Source organism: Felis catus, chromosome E1 (assembly GCF_018350175.1).
Source record: "Felis catus isolate Fca126 chromosome E1, F.catus_Fca126_mat1.0, whole genome shotgun sequence".
NCBI classification, from domain to species: Eukaryota; Metazoa; Chordata; class Mammalia; order Carnivora; family Felidae; genus Felis; species Felis catus.
The window spans coordinates 43,116,063-43,132,814 of record NC_058381.1 but is presented as its reverse complement, the minus strand read 5'-3'; the positions used below and the strand labels follow the sequence as shown (position 1 = coordinate 43,132,814).

Below are 16,752 nucleotides of genomic sequence, written 5' to 3'. Positions count from 1 at the left end.
CCTTGACCTTGTTAACATCATTTGTCATAATTGAACCACCTCTGAGTAAAACCCAAGAAAAAGTTTATTCAGGAGGAATTGTGAGGGCTCAATTATTGATCTGTTTAAACTCAGCCTTTGTTTTTTTCAACAAGAAGTGGAATGAGGTTGTAAACTTTCCAGTATTCAAAGACCATTGGCTCAAATGGAACCTTTGCCACCTAGACTGTATATTCTGTCCCATTTGCAAAGTATGACGATTACCTTTTGGTCAGCCCACCCGACTGTTCAGGGCCTGAATTTGACATCTTCTTTCTTTTAAAAATTATTTTTCATTTCTAGCATCAGCCATTTATACTTTGTGTGAGCAAGAATAGTAAAGTGGTATTTTATTCCAATGTTATCAAATTTGAAAAAATAATTTCAAAAACAAACCTCACAAACTCAAGTGTACTTAATACAAGTACTATCTCAGCTCTAGCTAACTTTGCTATCACAATGTTGTGAATATTTGTTGCCAGCTGTTCTGGGTGTAAGTGGCCAGGGAGAATTCTGTGGTGCATTACCTAATGTTTGACTCAATATAGCCAGCTCTTGATTTTCTGAAGGTAAACTATTTGCTTGTGGTTGTGGGGTTTTTTGTTGTTGTTTTTTGGTTTTTGGTTTTTTTAATTTCTATGGATTCCCTCTTTGATTTTTTTTTCCCCTCTAACTTTTGAAGTGATTAGGGTCATATTTATTTACATTTTCCCAAAGGATTTTAATTTTACTCTAGATGAAGTGAAAATTAAAATACTGATCAAATGGGCAACTGCTCTGGTCTTAAAAAGAAACAAGGGGCTGGCTCAGTCAGTGGAGCATGTGACTCTTGATCTCGGGGTTGTGGGTTCGAGCCCCACACTGGGCATAGAGATTACTGGAAAAAAAAAGGAAAGAAAGAAATAAAAGAAATAATATCAATGTTAGCTTACTTTAGTATAACATGTTTTCATCCTTTAATCCTGATAGCAGTTTTGTAAAGTAGGCACAGGCCCATTTTGCTGATGAAGAATGAGACTCAGAGTTTAAGAGAGTTTTGTCCAGGGTTGCACTACCAGTATATGTTAAAGATATGACTAGGACCCTGGTTTTTTGACTCCTTTTAAGCTAGTCTAATTTTTATGTTTTCTTTCTTTAGAGATGCCTGGTATATTTTTCTGAATTAAACCAATCTGAACCTCCCTGGTTTTCTCTCCCCAAAAAAATGGTATCTAAAGGGCCCTGTCTCCTGAAGGCCACTTTGTATTATAGGCTAACCCCCCAAAAGTTTTCCTTAGAGGAGGATTAAGCTTTCCAGCCAGCTCTCTCAGAGTTGGGGAAGCACTTTGTCCTGGCTGGATACCCAGGCCCCCTATGAGAAAGGGAACAAACTGAAATTGCCAGTGTGTAAGCCTGGTCTTTTAAGCAGCTCAGTTAAAATGTTTGGAAGAAAGGACTTTAGTGAAAGACTAGAGATCCTCAAATGACTTGAGGACCATTTGTCAGCACAGCCCCCTTTTATAATAAGTAATTCAGAGTCTTTTCTCTATCCTGAGAGCAGTATGCTAGTCAAGTGTTTCAGTGTAGAAAGTGTTGATAGAAAACTGAAATTTCCCGCAAACCTCATCACTCTAAGAACATAATGTAATACATTTTATAAAGTGCCTTGGAAGCAAAATTTGGAAAGTGGCATATCTCCAGGTAAATGAAAGTAATTTGTGAGTTACTTAAAACTGTGTATTTTTAAAGACTGGACTTAATTTGTCTCCTAAGAGTAAAACATAGTTGTTGTTTTTCTGAAGGTAAATGTATTTACAGAGTCTTTCCAAGACAAATAGTAGGGGAAACAAGATCATTAAACTTAAATCCACTCATCTTCATAACAAGTTCTACAATCGGAGGTTATCACTGCTGCATCCTACAGTGCAGTCAAAATGAGGCTTCTCTGCACTATAAAGCCAGAGGGCAGTGTTGCTGCCTTTCCACCAAGCAGCCAGCCAGGTTTCTGGGACTACTGCATGACGTCATAGCAGAAGGAAAATTAAAAACACGAAGAAAACTATTTCAAAATAGACATTTAATGTAATTTTAGGCCAAAGGAAAAATTGATCATACATTGTCTTCAGTGGACCATCTGCCAGAATAGGGCCAGCTTAGTCCAGCTTTGAAGGCCCTGAGTCAGTTCTTGACCAGCATTAATTTCCCTTGATTCACTGATTTGTGAATGCTCATGCATCATAAGGTGCGTTTCACTCTTAGAAGTTCCTACCACCTCCACCATTCCATTTAGCTACAAAAGCAAGCTTTCCAGTGGGAGTTTGGCGGGGGGGTGGGGGGGGGGTGGGGGAGGGTCCCCTTTTCCCTGTAGAGGTTCTTAACCTTCAAGAAGTTTAACAATCTCCTGATTGTCTTGACTGTCTCCCCAGAATAATGTACATATGACACAAGTCTACATAGAAACTCATGGGGTTCATGTATCCCAAGACCCCCTATGGTTTCTAAGGCCCCACGTTAAGGAACCCCTGTGCTAATGATTTGAGCAACACATCTGCTGTAGGAAAACACTGACACAGCCAGGTGGAGATGGGCTGGATTAACCATGATGACAGGAAGGAACAATCGTAATTTCTTTTTTGTTGTTTTTAAGGAGCTGGAAGTTTACTGAATACACTGCAAGGGAGTGGTGGCCAGGATAGCAAAAGAGAGATTGCCAACAATCATCATTTCTTACTATTTTGATTTGGGGGCAGAAATTAATTCTGAGGGCCTCCTTGCATTTTCAAGAACAGAACTACTCCAGAACCTAAGCAGCTATTAGGAGATTGTGGATAGCGACTGCACAAGGAATGTGCAGGGTTCCTACTCGGCCCATAAGGACTTAATTTAGCTCCCCAACCAGAAGCTTTACATTTCATTTGCAGTGAGGGGGCATTTCTAATTTTGGCTTGACCCTCATGAAAAGGTGGACAGCTCCTGTTCCTTTTTTTAGTATAGGGAGCACCTAAGTATTAGATAATTAGGGTAAGTCCTTGGAATGCCCCAAACAGCCATTTCCTCTATAAATCCAATATTCCCTACCTCTAAACATCTTAACAAAGAGCTGCCACACAAGTTTATTCAACCATTGCTTGCACTAAAAAAGCAAGGGGTTTACCAAGAGCCTCTTTCGGACATGCAGGAGCTTCTTCAAGCCGTATTGGGGAGGTGAAGGGATTACTAAAAACCTATTTGTAGGAATGAAATGAGACTGTCCTTTGTCTAACCTAACAAACTACCAAATTAGGTTGGCTGTTGAGAAGAATTAAATTCTAAGCTTCTGACTGTAGCCACTTTCTGCTCCCCAAGCACCCACCACTGGATTATTTCTCCAGCATCAAAAAATTAAAACCAAGGCACTAAGCAGGCACACTTAAGTATTGAAGGTAATTAAATCTTTATATTTTGCCTGAACTGTATTTTGTAGCACACTAAAACCCATTCAAGGGAAAAATCAGCAAATTGAAAACTGTCCCATTAAAGATTTTTTCCTGCAAACTGACTAATGATTTCTTTACCCCCCCCCCACACACACAATGCACTTAAAATAAGCCAGCACTATTTGAATTAGCTCTAGAAATCACACTGAAACCGTTACATTTACAAATATTAAATTTATTATAACTAGAATGAATTTAATGGTTCTCAGATTTGGCCACCTTATAGCTCCGTTTAAGGAGGGGATTTTTAACAGAAAAATGCAATCATAATTTGGTCAAGTTACTTACACATTAAAAAAAAAAAAACTAACTAAAAAGGAAAACAAGAAAAGCAACCCTTCAGTTTCACATAATTAAAGAACGGGAAAAAAGCACGCAAGCTACATCATAGCTAAATTTACCAAACCAACCAAAGCCGGGGGGATTTTCTCTTCTGATTATGTGTCATAAAAAGGTCCGCTGTCGTATATACACATGTGTATAATGTTACATTCCATCACTGTAAAAAGTCCCCTTTGCCCCCTCCCCCCCAAAAGTTTCAGTCTAGTCTCCAAACTTGGACAGAGGCGCTCGCTCCTGCTGCCGGTGCAGTTCGTTCTCCGACAGCAGCTGGAGGTTCTCGGCGCGCAGCCGGTCCAGCTCCAGCTCCAGCTCCCGCACACGCGCGTCGTCGCCTCCCAGCCGCTTGCTTTCCAGCCGCAGCCGGTTATTCTCGTCCTCCATGCGCGAGAGGCACTTCTCCAGCTCCAGGTACTCCTTGATGAGCTCCTGCTTGCTCATGTTCTGCAGACTCTCCGCGTGGTACCGCTCGTACGTCTCCGAGAAGTCCCGCTGCAGAAACTCGCTGCCATCTCCTCCCATCCCGTCGCTTCCCCCGTCCTCCTCGCCCGCTTCTTCCATGAAGTCCTCATCGCTGGTGTCGTCGGATTTGGCAGCGGCCCGCTTGGGATAGAGGCCGGTTTTGAGATCCGGCTCCTCCTGGTCGTGATCATCCATGAGAAACTGCGTGGTGTTATAGGGTGCGACAGGCTGGCCCTTGGCGAACATCTCAGCTCGAATCCTTGAGGCTCGCAGGCTCTGTTTCTCGTCGAACTTTTTCTTCTCCTCCCAGGTCAGCTTGTAGTACGGTTTCCAATGCCGCTTCTTCTTGGAGGGGCGTCTCCTATGTTTTTTCTTGCCCAGTTGCCTCTGCTGCTGTCCCCACGCCTCCTCGCTCCCTGCAGCAGGAGCCCCCAACTTGTTGGCCTCGGAGTCGTGACATGGCTGTGCGAGCGGCTCGGCCTCGGGCCTCGGTTCTCCCCGGCTGCCGGCAGGGGGCTCCGCCAGCGGACAAATCATCCCTATTCTGGCCCTTCTCGCTTGCCTCCGGGCAGTTAGCTTCTGGACGGACCGGGGTCTGCAGGGGAGGCGGCTGGGACTCCAAGCTCCCTTCCCCCTCCTGCCCCGGACGGCCACCCGACTGGGGGGACGCTCTCGATTGCCACCTACTGTCCTCCTCGGGCACCCGCTCCTCCGCGCCTGGGGGGCGATCGGGGTTCCGCTCTTCAAGAACAGCAACAGCACCTGTACAGTTGCTAGTTTGAGGCTGGTGCTGGTATTCTGACAAGAGTGGCTCGGCCATGGCTAATAGAGTCCTCTTCTCGAAGTTTGAAAAATTTTGGCTGTAAGTCCTTAAGGAAAAAAGAGGCTTTTCTTTTCTTTTAAAAAAACGTCCAGCAGAGTCCTCTTCGGTCTGTAATTCCTGCAGTGACGCCTTTAGCCAGTCCTTCTGTCAACAAACTCCAATTGCAACTTGGGAGAGCTCAAGTCAATAAAGGGTTAAGTGCCCACAACGCGACCAGCTAAGCGGGTCCGGGGGGGTGCAGCAGCAGTAACAGTACGTAATGTGCAAAGGGGGTGGACCTCAAACCTCCCCGCAGAGCGCCCCCACGATCGAGGAGTTGGTGGCCAAGGAGATGAGGTTAAGTCCAACGGGTTAAACCCAGCCCCGAAGGGGTTAAAACTACCCGATGACGCTGCCTCCGAGGGGCCGAATCCACAAAGGGTTAAATCCCCTGCCGCAGAGCCCACAAGGGGTTAAAGTCCCAGAGCCACCTCCTCCCACTTCCACGGGTGTCGCTCCAACCCGAGCTCCCAGTTCCCTAGGCCCGGCCGGAGCCTCAGCCGAGGACAGACAAACTCATCTCCCCTTTGGCTCGATGCTCGGTTCAGCTCAGATCTCCACCGCCTCCTCCTCTTTTCCTCCCTCCCTCCTCCCCCTTCCGACAGCAACTCTTCCGCCTCCTCCCCCGACTCCCCCTCCCAACCTGCCTCTCCACCTGCCAACTTCCAACTGCTGCCTCCCAGCCCTCTGCGCCCCTTTTATATAGAAGCCTGGCCGCCCCTCCCATGCGCATGCGTAACGGAGTCCCCATCTCAGGAAGCTGGGAGTCGTAGTTCTCATCCTTCAGGCCCGCCGTCCTCGCGCGCCGTGCGACGTAGCCAATCCCAGAACGCGTAGGGGGCGATTTCCAGGCCGCCTCCTTCTATCGCACATGCCTCGCTAGAGAAACGTGAGTGACCATTGGTCAGGAGTCACAAGTCTCGCCAAAGAAGGAAAGCCAATCACAGAGAAGATGGGGCGGGCTTTGGACCATACCATTCTGCTTCAGGAATACGAGAAGATTCGATAGCCTCTGAGGGCCTACACAGAATATTTTTATGAAAAGGTGAGTTTTAGAGGCTATTATCATATTCTGTCCTCAGCGGAAGGGTTCTGAAGGTCATAAACATTTGTTAGTTAAAGCAAAAATGGTATATTCCTAAAAAGTAGTCCCTAAAGTGTAAAAGAGGATTAAATTCTATAAAGAGAGATATTGGCCTACAACTAATAACTCTTGATTCTTAAGATTACAGGAATGGCTTCAAGGTGCGTGTGGTTAGTGCCTGGGACTGACATTTGCGGAAGGATACTGTGAGCACATTGTAAAAAAAACGAAAAGCGTATGAAGAAGTAAACAAATGAAGAATAAAAAGTGCCGTCTTAAAGGGACAGTGTGACTGCATTAGTGCAGCAACCTCGGACTAGGCCTCGGAGGATGAGAAGGCAGGTTCGAGTCCCGGGTGACTTCCACCCTGGGACTGGTTTTGGGACGTTTGGCGAAAGTGGCCGAGTCCCAGTCCTGGTCTGGTCTTTCGGGGCCCCCGCCGTCCAGGACCAATGCAAAATGGTGGGCCGTGACCGAGCCTCTCTTCTGGGCGGGGATCCGGGAAGCGCGGGGAGTGCATCCAAGGCTCCGGGGAGATCCCGGGGCGGGAAGGCCTAGCCCCCGGGCCTCAACCTTGGCTTCTGTCAAACAAAAATGGCCTCCTGGGGCCGACTTGATCTCTTCACTTCCGAGCCGAGCCGACCGGGAACATTTCCTGAGGCCTGACAAGGCAGTCGGGCCAGTTGGTGGACCTCGATTGCGGGGGAGGGATAGAGCTCAAAATTAATCCTGAGTTTAAATAATCAACCCTGGCTACCCGAGAGAGAAGGGGTACCATCCACAGAGGCCCTTCCTCATCAGTGGGCGCTGGGCAGCACTGGGAGGAAACAGAGCCGGAGTCTTCCCCAAGGAGGAGGTCTTGCCCGGAAATGGGGACAGGGGGATTCTGGCCCAGGACTGGGGTAGATTCATGGGGGAGGCAGGGTGACACAGTCTCGAGAAAATTCTCCAGATTCCAGGCTCCGGCCCAGAGGACAGGGCCCTGGAGTAGCCCAAACTCGCCGCTCTAATCGTTTAGGCCTAAAATGTCAGCGTAATCACAGCATCTCCCTCTTGACACACACCCAGTGACCTATTCTTATTATTTCTTCCTTAATAGCAGTGTCTTACGTTCGACATATAACATTGTTTTTGCACACAGAACCACTTGACCCCACCACAGACCAATGAGTTAGGGTAGGGATGATTGTCTCCGTTTTAGAGGTAAGAAGTCTCTAGGACTCAGAGAAATGAAGTGACTCGTCCAAGGTTACATGACAACTAAGGGGCACTTCTTGCTAGAACGAAGGTCTCTGTGACCCCCATGTTCCATTTCCATTTCCAACAGCTTCAGTCTAAGGCCCTCATTTCTTCATTTAGCAAACACTTGTTAGGAGAAACTATGATGAATGAAATGTCATCTCTGCTGCTCATGGACAGTGTAGAGAAACCATTAAACCACAGTGAGCCAAAATGGCAAGTGAAGAAAATCCTCGTAGGATCTTTTGAGCCAAGCTGCTCAGGACTTGGGAATTATGGACAGGATGCGTGGGGGAGGTGTCTTCTTGGCTTTCTCTGAACGATGAAGCGTTTTCAGGCCTAGTAGCATGAAGAAGAACATTTTATAAAGAGCAAGCATCGCGTCCGAAGAAAGGACTTGTCTGGGAACTCGGTGGGTTCCGTGGGGAGGTGGTGATGGGTATGCCCCAAGGGACAGGCAAGCAAGACTGCCTCTGGGGCACAAGCAAATGTTTTGAAATTGCCCACACAAGCCCCTGAGCTTCCAAGAATTCAGGTGCATCTGAAAAGCCTGGCCTTCTTTGTGCTCCTTAATCAGTCCTGCAGGGCTCCCGGTAAGCAAGAGCTGCCCCCCACACTGAGAGCTCCCTGAGAAAGGGGTTTTGCAGAGAACTTGAATGGGAGTCAGAGACCTTTGTATTGTTAAAATTTCAGACTCCAGAGGACTCCTGGGTACTCTCATTTGGGGGATTGAAAGGTATAGCTGAGCCCAGCCAGCCTCAGTTTACTGGGCAGGGCTCATTTGTCATATGTGGGGAGGGGTGGGCAGATGGATAGGTTGTGGGATTCTAGAATTCTGTCAAACAAGAGGCCAGGCACCTTGATGTTAACGGAGTTTTAACCCATCGCCAACCACTTTCCATGTCTCGGTCATTTAAACTCTAGGACTGCCTTATGATGAAGAGATCTTCATCCTTAAAGGCAGCCCAGGTTCAGAGCAGTTAAGAATCTTGCCCAAGTCACACAGCTAGTTGTGTGCCCATGCCGGCATCCCCAGCACCACTTTGCTCCTTCTCCCGCTACCCTGCTGTTGTCCATCCTTCACACAAGGGTTTATTCAACCTCTGCTTGCGAAACTGGACTGGACCGCGGAGCAGCAGGGCCCGTGTGTCTGTTTTGAGGGACACCGTCCCCACCTTGGAAGAAAGACTGCCAGTCAAAGAGTGACTGAGGCTACCAGTGGGTCGAATGATACCCAACCTTGGGCAGTGGTCAAGGCCAGGGGCTGATAGAGGGAACCTAGGAATTTAAGGGTCTCCAAGAAGGAGACTTCAGAACTACCTCTTCCTCACCCAGGGTAGGAAGGTCCTGGGGCCCAGGCGGTGGCAACTGTGGCCCTCTGCAGATGGGGACCCTGGTCAGGGGCCAACACTAGGAGGCGCTCGGGGTGGCGGATTCGCCACCGAATACAGGCCACTGCTGGAGCCAGGGCGGCCCCACGGGGTGGGGGCGGGGGCGACAGGGCTGTCGGAGGCCAGAAGGAGGCCAAGGCCGCCCGGCGATGAGAAAAATAAGTTCAGGGCCCGAGTAGCGGGCGTCACCCGGAGCTCTGTGCCCACGCGGGCGCTCTGCCCACCCCGACGGGGGCTCCCAACGAGCGGCCCCGCCCCCACTCCTCAGGGTGGGGCGGGGACTAGGCTCCCGCTGGGTCTTGGCCTTCCAGAAAGTTCCCTGGGAAAGCCCGAGCGCGGAGGTCACGGGCGGGGACACCGGGAACGAGCAGCTAAGGAGGGGGAAGCAGGCGGTGGGCATTTCCGGGGCCGGGGACCCGAAGCCCCTTCCCTGCGGCCCGCGCACAGGGCAGCGAGCAGCCGCCCTTCGGTCCCGGCGCCGGCTTCCTCTCCTCCCACCACCCCCTAGCTCGCCAGACGCCCCCCTCCGACGGGGCGAGGGAGGGGGGGAAGGTCGCGACATAGCCCCACCCCCGGGCCGTGGCGGCGGTAGGCGCCGCTCCCCTCCCTCGGCCGCCCCGCCCCCTTCGGGCCCAGGGCCCCAGTGCTCCCCTCTCCTGCCCCGGGAGGAGGGAAAGCCACCGGCCTCTCGGGACCGTCCTCGGGGGTACTGGGGGTGGGGCAGGGAAGACTTGTGCCTTGCGCGCCCGGACCCGGCTTCCCGCCTCACTCCGTGGGGACCCAGAAGGCAGAAGATCAAGGTCTTATTTTATTTAGTGAAACATTTGTGAGTCTTCCGTGAAGACGTCCTGAGTGTGTATGTGCAGGGGGAGGGAGACCAGCAAAACGGAGCTCACTCCCCTGCCCCCAACTCGGCCGGGCCTCCTGGCCTTCCTCCCGCAGCCTCTCAGCCAATCATTCTTCCAGGCCCCGGCCCAAGTCCCAACTTGCCCAAGAGCTAGGCCTCCACCGGGAGAGACTGGGGTGGGAGAAGAGTCAGGTGACCCAGAGGGTGGGGAGGGCGGAGGCTGAGACCCGGCAGCCCCGCCCCCGAGTCACGGCCAACTCAGAACCCGGGACGTGCACGACTGCTGCACCCTCACCAGGGAGCCTGGGTGTTTGGGCGGGAGAGGAGAAGGTGTCCATGTGAAGCCGCGGGGAAGGATGGGCTCTTAAATGGCCCCCCGATAAGGGAGCGGTGCAGAGGCAAACACTGAATGGTGGGAACACAGAGTTAATGCTGTTCTCCTAAACCCTAGGAAGGCTCAGGGCACAGCAGGACAGGGGGCTCATAGCCACCTCAGTTGGCTACAGAGACCCCTCCACTGAGAGTCACCTCTTCTGGGTCCGAAACTGTCGGAAGAGCCACTGGACGATGAAGGGCCACAGGAGGAAGAAGAGCAGCGTGGGACCCGAGAGCCTGAGGGGCCATGGCCGGGCACCGGGCGGGGTCCTCTGCTGCCGAGAGGGAGGGAGTCAGGGGCCGGCCCAGGCTTCGGCACAGACCGGGCAATTCCTTAGGAACCTGCTTCCCGAGCTAAGTGGGAGTTGTGCCTCCCTAAGATCACAAGAACTGAGATAGGGAAGGCCCTACCCCTGAATCTGCACCACTAGAAAGGAAAGGCTCCTGGGGTTCCCAGTGTGTCCCTGACAGCTGACCTCCAGTGCCCTCCTGCCTCCTCCTCTGAGGGCAATCCCAGGTGCCAAGGGGCCTGTAGGGGCTGCGCGGTGGAGAGAATGGCTTCTAGGCTGTTTCTACTGGGCCACAAAGCAGTGGCCCCGTTGGTGTGGCCTGAACACCCAATATTATAAAGGATGTGCCATATATTTCAAATGGTGCTCAGAGTTTAGCTTCTAAATCTCATTCTCTGCTAAAAGGAGCCAGGGCTCCTTGGAGAAGTGGCGAATTCCAGGTCCCGAGCAGGGAAGGCAGAGGTGAATGTGGGCCATTTTGTACCAGAAAACAAGGAAACTTTTAAAGATTAATGAGGTCATGTTATAAGAACATAGGACCCCGCTTGAAAGGGTCTCCATTGACCAAAATTGTGCCAGTCTAAGCATCACAAAGAATAATTTCAGTTGATTGAGAGACTGAATCTTTAAAATCCATTAGTCCATAATGAGACTCAAAGAGAAAGTTGGAAATTTGTCACTGTTGAGGTGGCTGTTCAATCAACTCCTTACTTTAAGATAGGTAATTAAAGAGAATGAATTAAGCACTCATTCTGCCTTTCCATAAGGCGCTGTACTTCAGGGAAATCCTAGATGAAACTCTACAGTAAAGTGTCACCCTAATAAATGTTGAAAGAATAAGAGCATTTAAAAGTCAACGTTTCTTTTTTCCAAATAAATTATTGATCCAGGCAGGGCTTATCCATTAATTGTCAAAAATCACGTGGCAAATGGGGTCACGGGGAGCAGGACATGCCCTGGCTGGCAAGAGGAAAACACGACTTAACAGTAGTGAGATCGGACCGGCACTCCTCCTTCATCCACACCAGTGGTCCGTGCTAGAATCATTAACTGTGGGACATCCAGATATGTGTCCCCTGATGTGCAGAACATCACATGTGACATAATCTGGTCATGTAAACGAGCCAGGAGGATGTAATCAGAGAGACCTTTAGGGAAGCTTCTCCTGGACCACTGGCCCAGTCTCAGTAAGTCAGTAGCAAGGAGAAAGCACCGGTCTAGATTAAAGGAGTCTTAAAGGACGGAGAAGCCACACGCAGCACATGTGCCTGGACTGGACAGACAGAGCAGCTGGAAAAGGCAATTTCGGGACAGCTGGGGAGATTTTGACTTGGATTGGGGATGTGACGATACGAAGTGTGTGCTAAAATATTGTCCTCTCGGGCTAGGTAGTGGAATGTTCTTATTTTTAGAGATGGAAACCCAGCTATTTCAGGGTGGAAATCACAATCTTCAGCATATAAAAATGAGTTAGAAGTAAAATAAATAAATAAAGCCTTGTGGGGGTGGGCGTTGAAAGATGGGTCTGAGGAAATTCCTGCCACCCTGGCTGACACCCACTGTGTCAAGGGGATTCAGGGTCACCCAGGTGATCCCCCACGTCCAGCAATTTAGCCGTTTCCTGCCCCCACCACCCCAGGCTTCTCAAGAACAGACCTACTCCGTCAATGGGGAGTCCCAGCTTTGGAGGGAGACAGACCTGAGGCTGCTCTCAGCTCCGTCACTGGATGTGAATAATAATAATAGTAATTGGAGAAGTGCGGTGGACATTGCCTCATCTAAGCCTCACAGCAGCTCTGTGAGGTTCCTCTGGGCTGTGTGCCCTCAGGTGAATTACCCAGCCTCTCAGACACTTGGTTTCCTCTTCTGGAAAAGGGAAAGGAAAAGCAAAACTAGTTCCTAGGGCTGTGCGGATTAAATGAGATAATGAAGTACGCGTTTGTTTGGCACTCAGTTGGGGCTCAGAGACTGGTGGCAGCGACTGATGCTGCAGGAGCTCGGGAGCAGAGGTGTGAGGGCCAAGCAGATCTAGGAGTAGAGGGGAGGGAGGGAGGGGCACAAGGGCTGAGTCCTTGGGAGCAAACCCTAAATCTGGCAACAGGGCCCCCCCAGCCCCAGTGCAAAGAGCAGGCACGTCCTGGCCTTCCAAACTGTTGGAATTAGTGCTCATGTTCAGTTTCTGTTCCGGCAAGAGCAGGAAAGGAGGGCCTCCCCCATTCTCCCTTCCAGGGTGGAAGCACTTCAGTCCCCCTGATCCAACGAGAACTACACCACTCTGAAGAAGGCAGAGGTGTGGGCAGGTGGGGAGTTAGGACAAAAGACAGAAGTGGCTCCACGAGGAGCCCAGAACAGAGAGCCTTGGAGTTCTGCCTCTATCTTGCCCTGGGCCCTGGGGGCGGCTCACCTGCTCGACGACGCTGGGCAGGCTCTCCAGGTTCTGCAGTCTACCCTGGACATCCCGCATGCTCTCCTGCAGCGCCCGAACTGTCCCCACCAGCCACGTGTCCAATTCCTGGGGCCCCAGCGGGCTGCCCTCTGCAGAGCACAGACACACAGGGAAGGGGACTCAGGAGGCAGCTCAGCTAGGGACAGGGTGGTGGCAGGCTGGGGCAGGTCTGGGCAAAAGTAATAGTAGATAGAGGGCGATCCCTGGTGCCAACTGTGATCTCTATAAAATCCATCCATGTGGCTGAGTAATGGGCTGCCAGGGGTTTGAATCCCAGCACCGCCACTCAGCTGTGTGACTTTGGCCAAGTCAGAAGCTTCTCTGAGCCTCATTTTTGTCTCCTGAAAGTTAGGGGGAAATGTCATTGCCTTCACAGGGCTGCTTACTCAGAGGAATAAAGGAGATAATATTTATGAAAGTGCCCTTAAGGGACACGGCACGTACGGAAATCCTAGAAGGGGATTGGACCGAAATCATTGTCCTTTGACAGTCCCCAGTGGGAGGCCTACAAAGATGGGGCCGGGCAGGGACTTTGCCCATCCAGGCTGGTGTCTGGCTGTCTGGCAAGTGCCCGGTGCTGGACTTTCACCTCTGCCCCAAGAGGGCAGTCAGGGGAAAGCCTGGGGGCACCAGAATCACAGGGAATGGCGGAAGCGGGTGAAGGGTCAGACGAGGGCTCACCTTTCTCTGCGGGGAGCGGGGAGCTGTTTCTGGTGTCAGGCTCTCCTCCAGGGGCTCCCTTCTGCTCTGTCCAGACCTGCTGAGAGGAGTCACAAGATCCAAGGGTGGGAGTAGGGCAGCCAGGGCACAGTGGGGTGGGGAAGGCAGGGAATGAGGGGTAGTCTCACCAGCTCAGGTTCCAGCTGCTCCAGGGAATCACAGAAAACCTCGGAGTCCAGGTCCCTAGGTGGCTGGGACTCTGGGGAGGGGATAGGTGACACTGGTGACAAGACGGGGGCTATGGAAAAAGGCGAGGGGGTGTTCAAGGAGTAAAGGCACCTGCTCTGGGAACACAAGAGATACTGCCATGGGAGGCATAGATGGGTCCCAGAAGTGAGGTCCTGGAACCAGAGTCCCAGAACCTGCCCCCTGGCCTTTGCAAGCACAGGAGGTCTCAGTGTCTGTGGGCATGAATGAGGTGTGCCATCCAGCCTTCTCCCCTTACCCACCCCACTGGAAGCTCCCCACCCACCCTCTGGCTTTGGCTGTCTGTCCCTCCCCCCAGGCACTGACCTGGATTTGGGAGTGCTGGTTCCCTGGGGGGGCAGGGAAGCTCTGGGGCAGCCCTGGCATCTCCATTCAGTGCCTGCTCTTTCCAACCTGCTGAGACACGGCACCCAGAGGTGGGGCTGGGAAGAGGCTGGAGCTTCCCAGTGAGATCAGCCCCTGCTCCTCATGAGCCATGGGCTCTGCCTGAGACCCACTCCACCAGGGGCGCTGGTTGGAGTGTCTACAGGGACATCAGCTGGAGCCCTCTACCCCCAAATCCCCCTCCACCTGAGCAGCCCCCTCCGCCTGGACCTAAGAAAGTTCACTCAGCACTTGTGGAGCTCCCAACCTGGGGGCCTGACCTGTGACCCTTCTCAGGAAGGTTTCCGGGGGCCTCGGCATATCAGGGATCACCTGGTACAGGGGCTCGAAGTAAGCAAACATGTCCTCTGCCACCTCGCCCAGGGGCACTGTGTCGATCACCTGTGGGGCAGGGTGTCTATTGGAGAGGGGCCTGCCCCTCCTTCCACTGTCCTCCTATCCCACTTGAACTGGGTCCCCTCCACCCTGTGCCCAGTCAGGGACCAGAGACAAGCAGGGTTAGAGAGATGGCATGTAGGTAGTAATTCCCACAGGGGTGTCAATGTGCAGGAAACCTAATGGGGGTCAGCCCTGGAAGGGTAGAAGATAGGCCACCTAGCTGGGACCTTGGGGACAGAAAGAAGCCTGCAGCCTCTCCCTACCTTCTGTGCCACCAGCTTCATCTCAGTGATGTAGGCAGACATGGCCTCCTCCCTGCTCATCTTGCCCAGGCTGTTCCAGGCATCCCTGGGGGGCAGAACGCTGTGAGAGGCTGGTTGACAGCTAGGCTTGTTTGCCCGGTGGGTAGGGGGCTCACCACTTATATCGTCCTATTGGGTCCCAGAACCCAGGCCGGGGGACGAGGCAGGGCCCCATGGTAGCTTGCTTGTAGTAGCTATAGAATCTCAGCATCTCTTCGTAGGAGGGGCGGTAAGAGCCTGGGCAGGGGGTGGGGAAGTGGAAGGCAGAGCATCACCCCCAGCTCCAAGAGAGTGGAAGTGGGGGGAGAACCACCCACCCTTGGAACGGACAGAGATGGTGAGGGGTCCCACTCAGCTGGACTGGGACAGGAGGCAGAGGAGATCCCCAGGGCAGCCCAGGCAGGGACTTATCGTCAAAAACTGCAAGGATCAGAGCCTCCTGGGAAACCCCAGGCAAACCCCAATCTTCTTGACCCCCAAGTGCAGGTCCCAGCGCCCTCACCATTCTTAGGCAGGTTCTGAATGACACTGACTGCGGCCTGGAACTGTTTCTGGCAGTCCGGTTCTGGGCTTTCATTCTCGGTACCCATACCGCGCGCCTCTGAACCTTGGGGACCTACTTTTGAGCGACTCTACAAGAACAAGCTTCCGTATGAGCAGACCTCCACGGTCCACCCTGGCACACACCTCTGTAAGCCACTGGTCCACTTTCCAGAGGGGAAGACTAAGCTCTACACCCGAGTCAGGTGCCCCGGGAGGTCAGAAGCTGCAGCTGAGACTCCTTTTCCTACCCCAGGGCAGCACGGGTGGGGGCCAAGGCGGGCGGATAGGACCTCGGTGGGTGGGTGGAGGCAGGTGCCAAGAGCCGCTGTCCCTCTCTAGACGCACATTTCCAACTCCTAGACCGGAGAATGGGCAAGCCAAGAGGAGTCAGGGCGGGGCCAACACTCTCCCACCTTCGTCCTCCACTCCTTCTGCCCTGGGGTCCCCCACCCCAGCCACCCGGCCATCCGGCACTCACCCTGCAGCGCCTAATACGCGGACTAAGGTCCCGGTCTCGCCACTAGCCGGAGGCTTCCGACTGACCTCCGGGCCCAATCTGACCGGGATGTGGACGCAGGGGGGAAATTTAGGCCAATGAGAGGGCTCGTTTCAGCTTCTGCTTCTATACCTCAACCACTCAGCATGGCCCTTTCAAGGTTATGCAAATAGTTTAACTGTGGCTCTCCCAATCAGTAGAGGACCAGAGGCGGGAGGCAGCGCCACCTGGTGGACGTAGTAAAATAGCGCGGAGTCCTCGCGCCCCCTGGTGGAAACCTGCGTCTGTCCTCCGAACCCAGGTCCTGCAAATCTGAGCAACCCAATTCAGCTCCTTAGACCCGCCCTCCCCTCTCCGCCCCGCCAGGCGCTAGGGATAAAAAAAAAAAAAAAGAGTTATGTCCTGGAGGAAGAGCGGGTTCTGGAGGGGTTCTGGAGGAGGGACATTGGAGCTGAGTTTTGGAACACGTAATTGTAAACCAGGAGCAGAATGAGAAAAGTAGTTCCTGAAGGAAGGAATTGCAGGATCAAAAGTACAGAAAGAATATCCAGACAGGGGTGGGTATCCAAACCAGTATGCCAGATCTCTGGGTCGAGGATATCTGAGAATGGGCTAGAGCAAGTAGGTGGCAAATCTAGGTCCTGAGAAACTAAGCTTTCTCTTTGAGATGCCACGCTCTTGGCCGCCGCCGAGTGGCGGTGTGCGCCCGGCTCTCCGCACCCAATTTAGGGTAATTGCGGCAGACAACGCTAAAATGATTAGTCTCCTGCCATCCCACCCTTCGAGTACAAATATTCTGATGGTTTCACATATAGTAAGTGAACACATGAAACGGTCACCAGGACCCACACTCGACGCTCACCCACGGGTTGATGTCACGGACATCTACACAGGGTGCGGCGGCCGTCCGGGGC

At 52.4% G+C, this 16,752-nt stretch overlaps 2 protein-coding genes across 15 annotated transcripts; both read right to left on the bottom strand.

Annotated features, from left to right (window-relative positions):
- Window positions 1–3,627: 3,627 nt before the first annotated feature.
- HEXIM1 (HEXIM P-TEFb complex subunit 1) lies at window positions 3,628–5,714 on the bottom strand. The gene is given in 2 exon segments (XM_003997000.6): window positions 3,628–4,791; window positions 4,793–5,714. Coding segments are annotated over 2 exon segments (1,077 nt in total). The 5' UTR covers window positions 5,095–5,714; the 3' UTR covers window positions 3,628–4,016.
- On the bottom strand, window positions 5,177–15,976 carry ACBD4 (acyl-CoA binding domain containing 4). Of its 14 annotated transcripts, none has more exons than XM_045044744.1 (10): window positions 15,821–15,976; window positions 15,302–15,698; window positions 14,916–15,036; window positions 14,761–14,845; window positions 14,380–14,500; window positions 14,042–14,131; window positions 13,657–13,766; window positions 13,490–13,568; window positions 12,767–12,897; window positions 5,177–7,798 (listed from the first exon to the last, which is right to left on the bottom strand). In XM_045044744.1, exons 2-10 carry the CDS (start codon window positions 15,387–15,389, stop codon window positions 7,793–7,795), a joined length of 831 nt encoding a protein of 276 aa, XP_044900679.1. In that variant the 5' UTR covers window positions 15,390–15,698; window positions 15,821–15,976; the 3' UTR covers window positions 5,177–7,792. The 14 variants fall into 14 exon arrangements, with proteins under 14 accessions (XP_044900679.1, XP_006940496.2, XP_019673570.2 ...); XM_006940434.4 differs by lacking the exon at window positions 5,177–7,798 and adding an exon at window positions 9,646–10,347; XM_019818011.3 differs by lacking the exon at window positions 5,177–7,798 and adding an exon at window positions 9,646–10,344.
- Between the last annotated feature and the right edge of the window lie 776 nt (window positions 15,977–16,752).

Coding starts and splice junctions, on each gene's coding strand:
- ACBD4 (XM_006940434.4), bottom strand. CDS start 15,389: ATGGGTACCGAGAATGAAAGCCCAGAACCGGACTGCCAGAAACAGTTC. Junction 14,846..14,915: donor CCAATAGGACGATATAAGTG/GTGAGCCCCCTA, acceptor TCTGCCCCCCAG/GGATGCCTGGAACAGCCTGG. Junction 10,348..12,766: donor TGCCCAGCGTCGTCGAGCAG/GTGAGCCGCCCC, acceptor CCCTCTCGGCAG/CAGAGGACCCCGCCCGGTGC.